The sequence below is a fragment of the Myotis yumanensis genome, unplaced genomic scaffold, assembly GCF_028538775.1.
Source record: "Myotis yumanensis isolate MYYU_CA2020_CCGP unplaced genomic scaffold, mMyoYum1.0.hap1 SCAF_3, whole genome shotgun sequence".
Taxonomy (NCBI): Eukaryota; Metazoa; Chordata; class Mammalia; order Chiroptera; family Vespertilionidae; genus Myotis; species Myotis yumanensis.
In genome coordinates, this window is record NW_027223754.1 from 171,024,715 (window position 1) to 171,041,571 (window position 16,857).

The 16,857-nt window shown below is 38.5% G+C and overlaps 1 protein-coding gene across 6 annotated transcripts in view; it reads right to left on the bottom strand.

Annotated features, from left to right (window-relative positions):
• The window catches only part of PPHLN1 (periphilin 1), a 101,483-nt gene that overhangs the window by 34,413 nt on the left and 50,213 nt on the right, over window positions 1-16,857 (bottom strand). For all 6 annotated transcript variants that reach the window (XM_070410405.1, XM_070410402.1, XM_070410407.1 and 3 more), the window contains 2 exons: window positions 10,358-10,477; window positions 4,576-4,716 (listed from right to left, as the gene is read on the bottom strand). In XM_070410405.1, the coding sequence (XP_070266506.1) occupies window positions 4,576-4,716; window positions 10,358-10,477 (261 nt within the window). The remainder of the gene's footprint in view (window positions 1-4,575; window positions 4,717-10,357; window positions 10,478-16,857) is intronic.

Consider the following 16,857-nt stretch of genomic DNA (forward strand, 5'->3'; position numbering starts at 1 on the left):
AGAAAAGTTAGTAAGCAGTCCATACGGTCACAAAAATGGTGAACTAGTGTAAAAAGGCATCCAGGGGGAAAGAGATCAACCAAAAAGACTTGTATGTATGAATATAGCCTAACCTTTAGACACAGACAGTAGGGGGCTGAGGGCATGAGCTGGGGAGTGGGAGTGGCTGGGGAGAGGTCTATGGGGGAAAAAGGAAACATGTGTATTACTTTAAACAATAAAAATTTTTTAAAAAGGTGAAGGTGCAGTTCAAATTAATATAAAAATTATATATTAAGTAGATTGATCTAGACTCACAATAAAATCTTATTAACCTATAAGGCTAATGACCTAGACAGGCAACAAAATGATCTGTAAATTAACTTGATTTTTCGTAGTTAATTAGAGTAAGTAAAGAGGTTCTTGGATGGCTAAGAAATAAAATTTCTTTTATACATCAAGGCTGGCATAGCTATCAATGACTATAAAAAATGTCTTTACTAGCTCAGTTGGTTAGAGCATTGTCCCATGCACTGAAGGGTCAAGGGTTCCATTCCTGGTCAGGGCACATACCCAAGGTTCAGGTTCAACCCAGTTGGGACTCATACAGGAGGCATCCAATTGATGTTTCTCTCTCTCTCCCTCTCCCTTTCTCTCTCTAAGAGTTAAAAAAGTCTTTACTAAAATAAATGCACATTCTGTTTGAGTCCTTTTAAGTTAAAAGAAAGAAAACAAAAATAATCCTCTTGATGAAGTGTTTCTTAATACTCTCTATATTTAAATGTTTTAGAACACGCGATTCCCACCATATCTGGGTCTGAAATTATTCCTACCTACATTTTATTTATAAACTAAAGGCCCAATGCACGCAATTCGTGCAAGAGTAGGCCTTCTCCCCACCCCCCCACCCCCCCCCACCCCCAGCTGCTGCCGACACCAGCTTTCCTCCGGCACCCAGGACCCGGGTTTCTCTCACAGCCCAGGCTTCGACCAGAAGGACATCTGGTCTAATTAGCATATTATGCTTTTATTATTATAGACTAGAGGCCCAGTGCACGAAATTCGTGTGGGAGAGGGGGTGTCCCTCAGCCCAGCTTGCACCCTCTCCAATCTGGGATCCCTCTCACAATCCAGGACTGCTGGCTCCCAACCACTCGCCTGTCTGCCTGCCTGATTGCCCCTAACCACTCCCCTGCCAGCCTGATCAACATCTAACTGCTCCCCTGCCGCCCCCATTGTCCCTAACTGCCCCCCCCTGCCGGCCTGGTCCCCCCCAACTGCCCTCCCCTGCTGGCCTGGTCACCCCCAACGGCCCTCCTTTGCCAGCCTGGTCACCCCTAACTGCCTTCCTCTGCAGGCCTGATCACCCCCAACTGCCCTCCCCTGCCAGCTATCTTGTGCCAGCCATCTTGTGCCCACATGTGGGCAGCCATCTTGTGTGGTGGAGTGATGGTCAATTTGAATATCACCTCTTTATTATATAGGACTAGAGGCCCGGTGCACAAAAATTTGTGCACTTGTGGGGGAGAGGAGGTCCCTTAGCCCATCCTGTGCCCTCTTGCAGTCTGGGACCCCTCAGGAGATAATGACCTGCTGGCTTAGGCCTGCTCCCGGGTGGCAGAGGGCAGGCCCAATCCCTAGGTGCAGTCCCTGGTCGGGCTCAGAGCAGGGCCGATTGGGGAGTTGGGGCGCCGCCACCTGTCATGCACAGCAGGGCGGATTGGGAGGTTGCGATGCCACCCCTAGTCACGCTCAGGGTACAGCCGATTGGGGGGTTGAGGAGCTCCCCCCTGTCACGCACAGAGCAGGGCCGATCAGGGGGTTGAGGAGCTCCCCCCTGTCACTCACAGAGCACGGCCGATCAGGGGGTTGAGGAGCTCCCCCCTGTCACTCACAGAGCAGGGCCGATCAGGGGGTTGAGGAGCTCCCCCGTCACTCACAGAGTAGGGCCGATAGGGGAGTTGGGGCACCGCCCCCTGTCACACACAGAGCAGGGCAGATCAGGGGGTTGGGGCGCTGCCCTCTATCACCCACAGAGCAGGGCCGATGGGGAGGTTATGGCTCTACCCCCGTCACACACAGAGCAGGGCCCGTGGGGGGGCGGGGGGGTTGGGGTGCTGTCCTCTATCACCCACAGAGCAGGGCCGATCAGGGGGTTGGGGCGCCGCACCCTGTCACACACAGAGCAGGGCCGATCAGGGCGTTAGGGCGCTGCACCCTGTCACACACAGAGCCGCAGGGCGATCAGGGGGTTGGGGAGCTCCCCCCTATCAGGCACAGAGCAGGGCTGATCAGGGGGTTGGGGCGCCTTCCCCTGTCACGAACAAAGGAGGGTGGATAGGGAGGTTGTGGCCCCGCCCCCGTCACACACAGAGCCGCAGGGCGATCAGGGCGTTTGGTCGCTGCCCCCTGTCACGCTGATCCCGGTGCCGGGAGGCCTCGCAGCTCTGCTGATCCCGATGCTGGGAGGCATATTACCCTTTTACTATATAGGATAGAGGCCTGGTGTACGGGTCTGGGCCGGCTGGTTTGCCCTGAAGGGTGTCCTGGATCAGGGTGGGGGTCCCCACTGGGGTGCCTGGCCAGTCTGGGAGAGGGGCTGAGGACTATTTTCAGGCTGGCGGGTGACTGAAGCTCCCAACTGCTCCTTTTTTTCTTTTTCTTTTTTTATTCTGGGCCAGCTTTAGCTCTGAAGCTTGGCTCCAGCTCTGAGGCCTCGGCTGCTGAAAGCAGGTATCTGGTTTGTTTGGGTTCTATAATCGAAACACTGTTTCAACTCCAGCTCTGAGATCCTGGCGAGCTAAAAGCAGGTTTCTGGGGTTTTGTTTAGCTTCTATATTTGTAACAATGTTTCAAACTGCAAGCTCAGAGGCCGGCAGCGGCAGGCGGGAAATGTTGGAGTCCTCCGTCACTGAAGCAAGCAAGCCTCATGTTCGCTTCAAGCTGCCTGGGTGCCGGCCGCCATCTTGGCTGGCAGTTAATTTGCATATCGCCCTGATTAGCCAATGGGAAGGGTAGCGGAGTAACACCAATTTGCATGTTTCTCTTTTATTAGTGTAGATGTATAATATATATATATATATATATTACCATTTTTTCCATTTTCATAAGATTTAGAACACGCGATTCCCATATAATTTTTTCCATTTCTAACTTTTGCAAAATTATGTATATTTTATATATATATATAAAAGCCTAAGTGACAGGCCAACTGTTTGACCAACCGACCGGTAACTATGACGCGCACTGACCTCCAGGGGGCAGATGCTCAACGCAGGGGTGGAAACCCCAGACATGGAAACATGGAACAGACTGATGAATCTCAGAGGAAAGGGGGAAGGGGGGAGGGCAGGAAGAGATTAACCAAAGATCTTATATGCATGCTAGAGACTCAGTGCACGGATTTGTGCACCAGTGGGGTCCCTCGGCCTGGCCTGTGCCATCTCACAATCCAGGACCCCTCAGGGGATGTCAGAGAGCTGGTTTCAGCCCAATCCCTGCAGGCCAGGCCAAGGGACCCCACCAGTGCATGAATTCATGCACTGGGCCTCTAGTAACAATATAATGACATTGACTCAAGGCATTGAAGAGAAACAGCAAAAACAAACTCTTGTGCCCCGGCCTATGTGGCTCAGTTGGTTAAGCATCATCCTGCGCACAAAAAGGTCACCAGTTCAATTCACAGTGGGGGCACTTACCCAGGTTTTGGGTTTGGTCTCCAGTCAGGGCATGTACAGGAGACAACCAATCATATCATTCTCTAACCTCTCTTTCTCTCTCTCTCCCACTTCCTCTCTCTAAAATCAATAAAAACACATATTTTTTAAAAACACCTTGTACAATATGTTACATTTTATAAAGCCCTTTAACAGTTTATTCATTTAATCCTCACAAAGTGATAATACCCTATGAAGCAGGCAATATTTTCAAAATGAAACACTTTAAATTTTGCTATGCGTATTATGAGCACAGTGAGGAGGATTAAAAAGACAATGATTGCTACTTTTTTTAATCTTTGGTAAAGCAAAGCCTCTAGGCATTTTCCATTCCAAAATTATATTTCACACCAGAGTTTTTGTCCTATAACTATGCCTTAAGCAAACTATTTAATCTATCAAAAACAAGATCCTAACTTTCAGGAGTGACATCATTAAAATTAGATTTAAAAAGCTATCATTCATTTTTCTTTAATATTTGAAAAAATGCTTAAAAGTATAATGAAAAACATAAGAAATGTCTCTAATCCCAATATTCAAAAAAAATTTACTAACATTTGGTATATTTCTTTTAGCCCATTCCTATTACTTTTATTAGTTTTTAAATTTCTCCTACTAACTAGAATATTAATATTCTCTAAAAAGGAAGCTTGCTTTTTCTTTAAAAAAATAAACAAGTAAACAGGGGCCAGGGACCAAACTGACCAAAATTACTGTGAAATCAAATCAAACAATTTTTATAATTTTTAAAATTATTTCAGAGTCACAAGTGGGAAAGGACAGAATAAAATCTATTTATTCAATAACTATTTACTGTAAATACCATGTGTAAAGTGACATGAACAAAAGATTATGAACCTTAAGATGACTGGATTCTCACCTGTTCAATCTCTTTGGTTTTTGATGCTATTGCTTTGGAGCGGCTGTTTAGCTGACTATCTTCAAATAATTCCATGCCATCTGCTGCATTTGACTCAGGTTCTTCTGACTGGTCAATGAACAGTGGTGCTGTGGATCCTGCCTTTAAGAGAAATTAAAAATCTTTAATTGCTTTGTTAAAGGACATATAGCATTTCAGATAACTTGTATAGGCACTAACTTACAGATTATATTAAGAGAATATGCTAAATTTAACCTGTTTTAAGAAAGCACTTTCAATTTCATTATGCATAATAAGCAGGAGAATTAAAGAGGAAAAAATTTTAAGTATGACAAAGTCTCTAGACTTATTTAATTCCAAAATTATATTTCATGTGATTTTAAGAAACAGCTAGAAGGTTCTGTCCTATAACTATTCCTTAAGCAATCTATTTAAGAAATACTGAAGAGAAAAATTCTAATTGGAAGTGAGGGGTGTGTGTAAACATAAACATAAACATGGGCCTGGCCAGTGTGGCACAGTAGTTGAATGTCAAACCATGCCCCAAGAGGTCACTGGTTTGATTCCCAGTCAGGGCACATGACTCAGTTGCTGGCTCGATCCCCAGCAGGGGTCATGCAGGAGGCAGCTAATTTATGTGATGTTTCTCTCTCATCAATGTTTCTATTTCTCCCTCTCTCTTCCTCAATCTCTAAAAATCAATAAAAACATTTGTTTAAAAAGTACATGAAAAAGAGCTCTATTTTCAGAAGTTAAAACTACCTTGCTCCTATAGCCTAAAAATTTATTGAAATAAAAAGAAAACAATCCCCAAAAGCAATAACTTCTAATTTAGAACAATTTATTAATGAATAAATTTTCCCACAAAAATGCCTTAACCAGTTTGGCTCAGTGGATAGAGCGTTGGCCTGTGGACTGAAGGGTCCCAGGTTCGATTCCGGTCAAGGACATGTACCTTGGTTGCGGGCACACCCCCAGTAGGAGGTGTGCAGAAGGCAGCTGATCGATGTTTCTCTCTCATCGATGTTTCTAACTCTCTATCCCTTTCCCTTCCTCTCTGTAAAAAATCAATAAAATATACTTTAAAAAAATTATCCCACAAATAGACTACAGCCAATTACTTGTACTTTCTAAAAACACTAGAGAAAAAAAATGAATAAGGAAAGACTTTTATTTTAACTACACTCATTAGTTTTTACAAAGCTTTACTATATAACAAATGCCAAGCACTTCTCTAGGAACAACAGATATAATAATGAACAAAAAAGACAAAAGCTCTTGCCTTCATGTAGCACGCAGTAAGCAATTACTTAGAGTAAACTAAAAACAGTGTATTTTACTGTTGCATATTTTAGGTGGGTGGAAGGTAAGGGAGGAAATAAGAAACATGTACTTATTTGAAAAGTTAGGATTTTTATGATTGAAGTTATGGCAAACAGCAGTAGGTTCAGAGAAGTCATAAGACATATTCCCCCTAGCCAATTTGGCTCAGTGGATAGAGCATCGGCCTGAGGTTTGAAGGGTCCCAGGTTCAATTCCAGCGAGGGCACATACCTTGGTTGCAGGCTCCTCCCCAGCCAGGGCCCTGTTCAGGGCTCCTGCAGGAGGCAACCAATCGATGTGTTTCTCTCACATCGATGTTTCCCTCTGTCTTTCTCTCTCTCTAAAAATCAATGGAAAGATATCCTCAGGTGATGATTAACAACAACAACAAAAGACATATACTAATTACTGGTAGTTTTTCACCAGTAAAAGCAGTGGCATTCTAACACCTAGTGTGTTGTATTCTGCCACTTACTTAGAGAATGACTTGGCAGCATCTATCCAAATTTAGCACATGTCCCTTTTACCTGGCAAAGTTAGACAGAGAAAGGCAAATACTGTTATGATCACACTTTCATATGGAATCTTCAAAAAGAAAAAAATTCATAGAAAAAAAGACTAGATTTGTGGTTATCAGAGATGAGGGCTGGAGGGAGGGGGGCACAGGGAAGGAGAGGAGTGCTGAGTGAGGACTGGATGAAGGTGGTCAAAAGGTATAAACTCCTAATTAGATATATACCATCCAAGGTTTTGTAGGGAAAACAAGGTGTTTGATATATATTCAATATTCAATATGTAGAACTAGACAAGTAAAAAATTGTTTCAACAAAGGCAATATAAGGTCATCAGTGAAATACAAATACATAAAATTTTATAATAGGAAGGAGAGGAAAGTGGAATCAAGAAAGATCTTGGATCTTGTTTTCTCAAACACTATTGATTTCACTGAATGAATCAGAAATGAGGACCACAAAGATGGGCATTCTTCACTGGGGACAATAGCAAAGATATTGAAGTAGAAAATGACATCTTACATGTGGAAAAACATAAATCACATTTTTGCATCTACATAAAAATGTTTAAATTTTCTTCTATAGCAAAAAAACAACAACAACAACCTGTTCTACTGGGACATTCTAGCCTTTACCTAATTTGCTTCTCATTCTGAGAGCCAAAAGTAAAACTCTCCTGGTTGTTTGTGTTAGGACAGTAAATTATATCTCTATATAATTTGACTATAAACTCCTTGGCAGCTAGGATGGTGTCTCTAATGTAGTGTTTGACACAAGTAGTTTGAAGAATGAATATGCAGTGAATTTAAATAAACTATGAGAAAGCCACTACAGTATTATGTTCTGAAAACATGTGCCTTAAAATACTAATCCTAAAATAGGCACTATGAAAAAAATTTCATAATTACTTAATTTAATAAATTATGCAAACTTCATTATTCATCCTCCTTTCACAGCCCATGGATGAGCATGTTAACATTAAAATCTCTGAAAATTGCTGAATTATCAAAATCAACCTGACTCTTTTAAATCAAGCATTTCCCAAACATACTGGCTAGTAGAGTCTTTTTATTTTTCTTCTTCAGACTATTAGGTCCCTTCAGAATTATTGTTTTATCAAATGCTTTGAGAAATTCTCTACTAGTGGCCAAATGGTAAACTTATAAAACGAAACAGAGGAATGAACTGCAACATTCCTGAATATTTATCACTAAAAGTATCATCCATTTCTCTGGAGTTCATCTATAAGGTCTCCCTACCAAATTGCTTAAAACTATGTTGGTGGCAGCAAGAGAAGATAGACTGGAAACCTAAATATTTAATGTCTCTCTACTCATGAAAATGAACCTACATAGTACACAGACCATTATTTAAATAATATATTGTCACAGCTAAATTTAAGTGTGCATGCACATGCGCGTTCGCGCATGCACATGCGCGTTCGCGCGCGCACACACACACACACACACACAGTACTATATCAAACTCTTTCCAGGCATCAAAGTCCTTTTTCTCTCCCAGCTTATACTTTCAAACCTGATAGTAGTTTACAGATCTGAGGTCAAAATTCTCAAATACTCTGTATTTCAAAGAGTATGGATCACTGAAATGAGTAATTATATAACAACTACCCAAGAACAAATGTTAACTATCTGAGCAAAATGTTAATAAGAAATGGTGGGATTAAACTTTTAAACAAAAAATCGAGTAAAAAATACTTAAATAAAAAATAGAGTATGAAATAAAAATTTCCTACCTGCTTTATTTCCAATATGAAAAAGTATCAATCTAACTTGAAAAACATTTTAGACAATGCTACGAACTTGATGCTGTTTGTCAATATTAATGACATACAACAAACACACTACAGTAATCTCAATTCTACTCTCACATTTTGCCTTTGGTTCAACAGAAGATCATGCCTGATCTATGACATTCCTTATAGATTTTTATGGTTGTTTACTTCTCAATAATTCAAAATCTAGGAAATTATGGGCATATTTTAGAGAAAAAATAAGGTTTTAAAAATTTCTTTCTAGACCCAATGTAACTGCCTACTCAGAATCAAGATCCAGTCAAGCAATAATAAAAATAAGTAGCATATTTAAAGTCTGAGAAAGGTAGATCATCAGATTCTTTTTTTAAAATATATTTTTATTGATTTCAGAGAGGAAGGAAGAGGGAGAGAGAAATAAAATATCAATGATGAGAGAATCTTTGATCGATAGGCCGCTTGCTGCACATCCCCCACTGGAGTCGAGCCCCCAAATGGGAATCAAACCGTGACCTCCTGACTCATAGGTCGATGCTTAAACACTGAACCATGCCGACCGGGCATGAAATTCTTTTTCTAATTTAAGAGATTAAAAAATGATGGGGATGGGTAAGGTAGAATAAATATATCTTAAATAAAACCTTGCTAATTGAAAATAAAGTATTTAACAAACAATGTAGTGTGTTTAGAGGTTTTTTACTTTACCCTAAAAAAAAATTATCAGTTCTCTAAAACAGCAATTTTGAAGTATTTATATCTGTTATTAATATAAAAATCATTATTCTAAATTAGCAAAGGAAATAAGCAAAATTACCCAATTAAATGTATCACTGTATTGTTCGTGCATTTAAATAGTATTGGAAAGGTACCAAAGATGGACAGCTTGATTATTTTTGAAAAATGTATTCAAGAATATGTATAAATATCTATTTTACAGAAAGAAAATAAAATCTATTTTACAGCTACAATAAAGAGAAAACCTTTACCTAGTTAAGAATATTTGTTATCTAAATGGCAGATAAAAGAAAGTCTCCATTTGTATAAGGACAGGTAGGGTCTGTACAGGTTTGTACTTTTTGGAGCAGTGTATATTAGTTATTTTGGAAAGGATCTTTTCATAGTTTATGAAGATGTATGTAGGTATATAGAATATAGAATTCCAATGCTTGATCCTTTTTATCAAAGAACATTCCGTGAAAGGCATCCAAAACATACTGAAAAGCCATAAATCTCCTCCAAAGAAACATAATTTGTCATAGTACAAAAATTTGTATATTTTCTGCCTATTAAAATAATTCCTCAAGCACCAAATCTTGAATCTAAAATGCTTAATTTTGCCCATAAAACATCTATATTTCCCTATTAGAGATGTTATAAGCTATAGAGAAATTTTTCAGTTCATTTTCAAATATAACACAAACATTTCAAAACAGTATTCTAAGGATCCAAAAATGCTCACCTTTTGGTACTCAAGACTCATCAAAGGTCATAGGTAGTGCAAACAATGCATAATTTCATTTCTTGGGATATTTATGAGATTAATTTGCATAAACTAGAATATACAACAGTGATGGTGAACCTTTTAAGCTCGGCGTGCCAGCATTTTGAAAACCCTAACTTAACTCTGGTGCCGTGTCACATATAGAAATTTTTTGATATTTGCAACCATAGTAAAACAAAGATTTCTATTTTTGATATTTACTTTATATATTTAAATGCCATTTAACAAAGAAAAATCAACCAAAAAAATGAGTTCGCGTGTCACCTCTGACACGCGTGTCATAGGTTCGCCATCACTGATATACAATATAAATATAGCCCAAGACCCAAGGTCTAATTAGATTTCTGTTCTGAATTCACTGTTTTATCACTAGTGGCTTAGCATGATTTCTAGAGATACTTTTAACAGCGAAGTATAGATAGTACATTTTCATTTTATTCCATATTTATATTATTCTTACACTTCTAAACTATTGGAGACGTTGACAGTATAGTTGTTGAATTCAGTCATTCATATTCATACTATTACCGTATGTGATAAATTTTAATAATACATAAGAATAGTTTCCCCAAATATATTTTAAAATACTAGAATCAAATATTTTCTGCCCATAATTTAAAATCTAGACTAAAACTCTCAGATGGGAAACATAAAGGAGAAATGATGCCTTACCTCATACTCAGAAATTTCAGGTAAGTTACTTTCATCTGCCTTCTCTAGCTTCTCAGCAGCCCACTTGCTTGCAGCCTCAGCAAGTTCCTTTTGAGTTAGCTTACTGGGTTTGTCTAACACCTAATAAAAATAAAAGAACAGTTCTGTTACAATTCTCGAGGGCTTTTAAACTTCAAATACATCAAGAAGTACACCCCACTTACACTTAAAATCATAGAAGCCTTCAAATACATCTAGAGAACAAGTACATTCTTTATTTGCTTTTTCAAAAATATTCAACATTGAATTCAAGTAGCAATTCATTTGGGACATATAGACTAACCTTTTAATTCCATTTACATAAAACTTCAGAAATTCATCTAAGGAACAAAAGACACTGACAATGAACTAATATACTAATAGTATTTAGAACATATTAAGACATCATATGGATTTCAACTTTCTAGTTGTAATTATATTCAATGAAATAAATAATGCCAAATCTCATCATGGTAAATTTCTAATTAGTGCAACAGAAAAGTCCAGATATGCTATTTTTATAATTTGTAATAAGTTATATAAATCTTACTCTTTACACAAAATCAATAAACTTAAAGTTCATTTTTAAAAGAGATTCTTTTTGTTGTTGTTTTTATTTATTTTAGAGAGAAAGGAAGGGAAAGGGAAAGATAGAAACATCAATCAGCTGCCTCCTGCCACTAGGGATGTGCTCGAAACCAAGGTGCATGCCCTTGACCGGAATCGAACCTGAGACCCTTAAGTCCACAGGCGATGCTCTATCCACTGAGCCAAACCGGTTAGGGCAATTAATTCCCTTTTTATGTGCACGAATTTCATGCACCGGGCTACTAGTGTTAACTATAATTTGAAATTTTTTTAAAAATTAACAATATTCCGTTTTACAAAGTAGTTGTGAGAATCAAGAGAGGTAACAGACCTGAAAGCATCTAGCATAATGCTTAGGAGTCTAGTTTTTCGAGGAGACCAAGATGGCGGCGTAGGTAAACACCGGAGACCGCTGCCGCAAACAACCATTTCAAAAATACAACTAAAAGACGGAACGGACATCACCCAGAACCACAGGAAGGCTGGCTGAAGAGAGACTCTACAACTAGAAGGAAAGAGAACAGCAAATCGAGGCTCAGAGGCGGCGCAGTGTGGAAAATACAAAGGTACCGAGGTGCGCGCGCAAAGCGGGCTGGTGGCTGAGGGCGCGGTTGTCGTTTTCTGTCGGGAGTGAGTCTCAGACTCTGGGCTCCAGATCCAGGCGAGTCTCTAGGGACCCAGACTCAAACGGGAGAAGCGGGATTATCCGGCATCAGTTGGAACCTGAGGGCAGCTTTCTCTCCGAGGTTTGCAGCAGCTGCCGGGGTTCTGAGAAGCAGAGCCTCTGGGAACAGGACTGAGCGCGGCCATAACTGCTCCCTCCGCCCGCCCTGTTGATCCCGCCCCGCCCAAACCCTGCGCACAGCCATTTGCCGATCGCCTCAGGCAAAGGCTGGATTAGCGCCTCTCCAGAAGGCAGACGTTTTCCATACAGCTGATTCCTATAGCCAGTTGGCCTGGTGGTCAAATCCCTCTAGTGTTAACTACAACAATTAAGGCTTGGCTAGAACAAGACTGTGCACAGAGACCACAAGGGGGTGCACCAAGAAAGCATAAAAGATGCGGAGACAAAAAAACATGACAGAAATGGAGGATATGGAGCTAAGAATCGCAATTTTGAGGGCTTGCCATAAATTTGTGCAGAGCCTCACGAAAACTAATGAGACCCTCGATGCTACGATAAAGAAATTAGAAAGTAAGGAGTCTAGTTTTTCTTTCTTTTCCATATTCATTGTTATAAATCTGTTATAATAACTAAAATATATTTGAAAATTGATCACTCCATGTGCTCAATATAAAAATGAAGAAAATAAAATGTTTTTCCTGGATTACATATGATTCTCCTAATACTTTTTACAGACCTATGTTATAGAATAAGATGTAAAAATTGTAAGGCAAAAATTAGAACAATTCTTTCCTTAGGCCCTTATGGTAATTGATTCCATTCTATTTTATTAGCATACATTTTCATCAACTAGGCCCTTCACCCCTAATCTTATCTCCACCTCTTCTCTAAAGTCACATCATTGGTTCCAAATATATCTCCTCTGGATCATAGCGCCAGTAATCCCTATGTTATAGTACACTACCACTTATAAAGTACTTGTATATGTAAACCAAAAAAAAAAAGTATTTTAATTAAATGGTATTCCATGAAGATGGCTAGGGTAGACTGTATTACCCCAATTTATAAACCAAGAAACTGAATGTCAAAAAAAAACAAAACAAAACACAAAAGAACAGTCATTTGCCAGTTACTAATAAATCCTGAGCCGGAATTTAAAACTAGGTCTTCCAGTACAACAAGGCCCTTGACTTCCTTCCATAGCTTATTCAATTCACCAACCCACTGGCTTGCCATCCGTAATGTTTCCTGGAAGATATGTGGCGGGATTCCACGGTTATTGAAGAAGCCTAAATATCTAAGTCCAAAGACCTACCCATACATAAAGTTAAAATGTATAAGTAATTCCTTTATTATTACTTAGTAATAGAATTTAAACGTTTTTTAAAAATTAAGAGGACAGCACACAAATGTATCAAAGAAGAAAATTACACCTCACTTTTTGGGGTATCTGTTTTATAGAGCAAAAACGAAACAAACGTTGTAAGTTATCTCTAGTAATAAAGGAAGCAAAATCTTCTATAACTCAATCCTCTACTCATCTGTCATTAAATCTGTCCATTTAAAAAACTCTCATTTGAAACTAACTTCTAAAAGCAGAAAACAAATTCTGAAAAAAAGGCCTTTGACCTCCTACATGAGAGCAGCCATACTATTGGAAAAGAAAAAGTCCTCCAACCAAATCAGGAAATCTAGGTAACAGAGCTCACCAGAGCTACCATGTAACTCTGGGCAAAAGACAAAGGAAGGTGCACTTTCCAAATACATAAAATGATTCTAGATCTAAAATCTGAAATTCTGATTCCACCTTAAGACAAAAATGCAAACAATCTACATAAACTGTCAGACAAAAATATCTAAAATCCATTATCGTTTCCCACTAAATATATTTTAACATGTGCCACAAAATTTTATGTTGTAATTTGTTTTTTCATGGCATCATAGTTCAAGGTAAATGAGTATTTCATGTATAATAATTTAAATATCCACAGTGACTTGGATGGGCAAGTACTATTTGCTCCTCTTTCACTTCTACCTGACAAGAAAAACAAGCTGGTCTTTCAGGTAGGTAATGCACCTTAACAAGGCAAGACAGAAAAAGAAAATCTAATCCAGCGGTTCTCAACCTGTGGGTCGCGACCCCTGAAAATACATCCTGCATATCAGATATTTACATTACGATTCATAACATAGCAAAATTACAGTTATGAAGTAGCAACGAAAATAATTTTATGGTTGGGGAGTCACCACAACATGAGGATCGCGGCATTAGGAAGGTTGAGAACCACTGAATCAGTCTTTCCTATTCAAAACCCAGCATTCTAAAATCCTGATTTCTAGGAAAGCTCTAAAGATATAAGTTGCCACAAAGACACCATTTTCTTTTCCTTTATGCAGAGTAGCGCTGTCACTTTAATAGCAGCATAAACTGTGTCTACTCTTGTGATACCTACTCTTGCTGAAAATCAAAATGTACCAAAGACAGGAAAATAAAAAGAAGTGAGGAAAGAAGAGATGTAAAAACAGTAAAAGAGTGTGAGGTTGGTGAAGAGAATCTCTCACTATAGAGAACAGATAGAAAAAACAACACTTCAATATTTTTAAGTTTTGAAGATTAGAACCAAAAATCATCTTTTCAACACGTTTTAGGATGCTGCGAAGGTACGAACTGGAAGAATGATGTAGTGAAGAGTAGTTATGTCCTTGAGAAAATTAACTTCTGAGCCTTTTCTATAAAACGGAGATATATAACTACATTTTAAAATTGCAAGATAATTACAACCATAGTGTTACTTGAACACCTGCGTCACCTCACATAATTACTATTTCTTTTTTGTGGTGAGAACATTTAAGATCTCTTAGCAACTTTCAAGTATATGATATATTATTATTAACTATAATCACTATGCTGTACATTAGATCCCCAGAACTGTGACCAACATCTCTTCTTTTCCCCCACTCACCTTTCTCATCAATGTTTCTATAAATTCTGCATTTTTAGATTCCATGTATAAGTGAAATCATATAGTACTGTCTTTCTCTATTTCACCTAGCATAATGCCTTCAAGGTCCATCCATGTTGTAAAAGGCAAGCTATCCCTTTCTCATGACTGAATAATATCCCATTGTGTGCATACACCACAACTTCTTTATCCATTTATCCACTGTGGGACACTAAGGTCTTAGCTATTGTAAATAATGCTGCAATGAACATGGGAGTGCAGTTATCCCTTCAAGATCCTATTTTCATTTCCTTTGGGTATATACCCAGACGTGGGATAGCTGGATCACATGGTTGCTCTATTTTTTCATTTTTAAGGAGCCTCCATTCTGTTTTCCATAATGGCTACACCAATTTACATTCCCTCCAACAGTATACGTACAAAGGTTCCCTTATCTACACACCTTCCTCAACACTTACCTCTTATCTTTTTAATGACAGCCATTCTAACAGGTTTGAGGTGACCTCTCGTAGTTTTGATTTACATTTCCTTAGTGATTAGTGATGTTAGCAACCTTTTCATGTACCAGTTGGTCATTTATATACCTTCTTTGGAAAAATGTCTACTCAGTTTCTCTGAACATTTTTTAATAGAATTTTTGTTTTTCTCCTATTGAGTTATATAAGTCCTTTATATATTTTGGGTATTAATCCCTTATCAGATATTTGATTTGAAAATATTTTCTCCCATTCTGTAAGTTGTCTTTTCATTTTGTTGATGGTTTTTCTTTTACGTACAGAAACGTTAATTTGATGTAGTGCCATTAGTTTATTTATTGCCTTTTTTTCCCCCTTGCTTTTGGTGTCAAATTTTAAAAAATCACTGCTAAGACCAATGTCAAGCTTATCCCCTAAGTTTTCTTCTAGGACTTCTAAGGTTTCAAGTCTTCAATCCACTTCTAGTGGATTTTCACTTATAGTGTAAAATAGGGATACAATTTGTACTTTTGTATGTGGCTACCCAGTTTTCCCAACAGACTTTATGGAAGAGACAGTTCTCTCCCCATTGTATAGTCTTGGTTCCTTGTTTTAAATTAATTGACCATATATGCATGGGTTTATTTCTGAGTCTCTATTCTGCTCCATTAATCGATATGTCAGTTTTTATGCTAATACCATACTGTTTTATTATAATTTTGTAATATAGTTTAAAGTCAGTAACTGTGATGCCACCAGCCTTGTTCTTTTTTCTCAAGATCACTTTGGGTACTTGGAGTCTTTTTTAGCTCCATATAAATGTTAGGATTGTCGCCGAAACCGGTTTGGCTCAGTGGATAGAGCGTCGGCCTGCGGACTGAAAGGTCCCAGGTTCGATTCCGGTCAAGGGCATGTACCTGGGTTGCAGGCACATCCCCAGTAGGAGATGTGCAGGAGGCAGCTGATCGATGTTTCTCTCTCATCGATGTTTCTAACTCTCTATCTCTCTCCCTTCCTCTCTGTAAAAAATCAATAAAATATATTTTAAAAAAAAAAAATGTTAGGATTGTCGTATTTCTGTGAAAAATGACACTGGAATTTTGATGGCAATTGCACTGAATCTGTAGATTGTTTGGATAGCATGGACATTTTAACAATATCAATTCTTCCAATCCATGAGCACAAAATGTCTTTCCATTTATTTTTTACCTCTTCAATTTCTTTCAACCATGTCTTATAGTTTTCAATATACAGATCATTTATCTGCTTGGTTAAATTTATTTCTAAGTATTTCATTCTTTTTTATGCTATTATAAATGGGATTATCTTAATTTTATTTTCTTATAGTCCCTTTTGGTGTATAGAAATGCAACTTATTATTCCTATATTCATTTTGTATCCTGCAACTTAACTGAATTTATTAGTTCTAACAATTTTAGTGCAGACTCTTTAGAGTTTTCTATAGTGTTATGCTAGCTGCAAATAGAGACAGTTTTATTTCTTCCTTTCCCATTGGAAGCCTTTGATTTCTTTTTCTTACATAACTGCTCTGGCTGGGACTTCCAGCACTCTGCTGACTAAACATGGTAAGGGTGGGCACCTTATCTTGTTCCTGATGTTAGAAAATGCTTTTAGCTTTGCACCACTGAATACAATGTTAGCTATGGGCTTGTCACATATGGCCTTTATTATGTCAAGGTACATTTCCTCTATACTCAGTTTGTTCAGAATTTTTATCATGAGTGGATGAATAGATGTTGAACTCTGTCAAATGACTTTTCTGCATCTACTGATATGGTCATATAATATTTATTCTTCATTTTGTTCATGTGGTATAGCACATGGATTGAT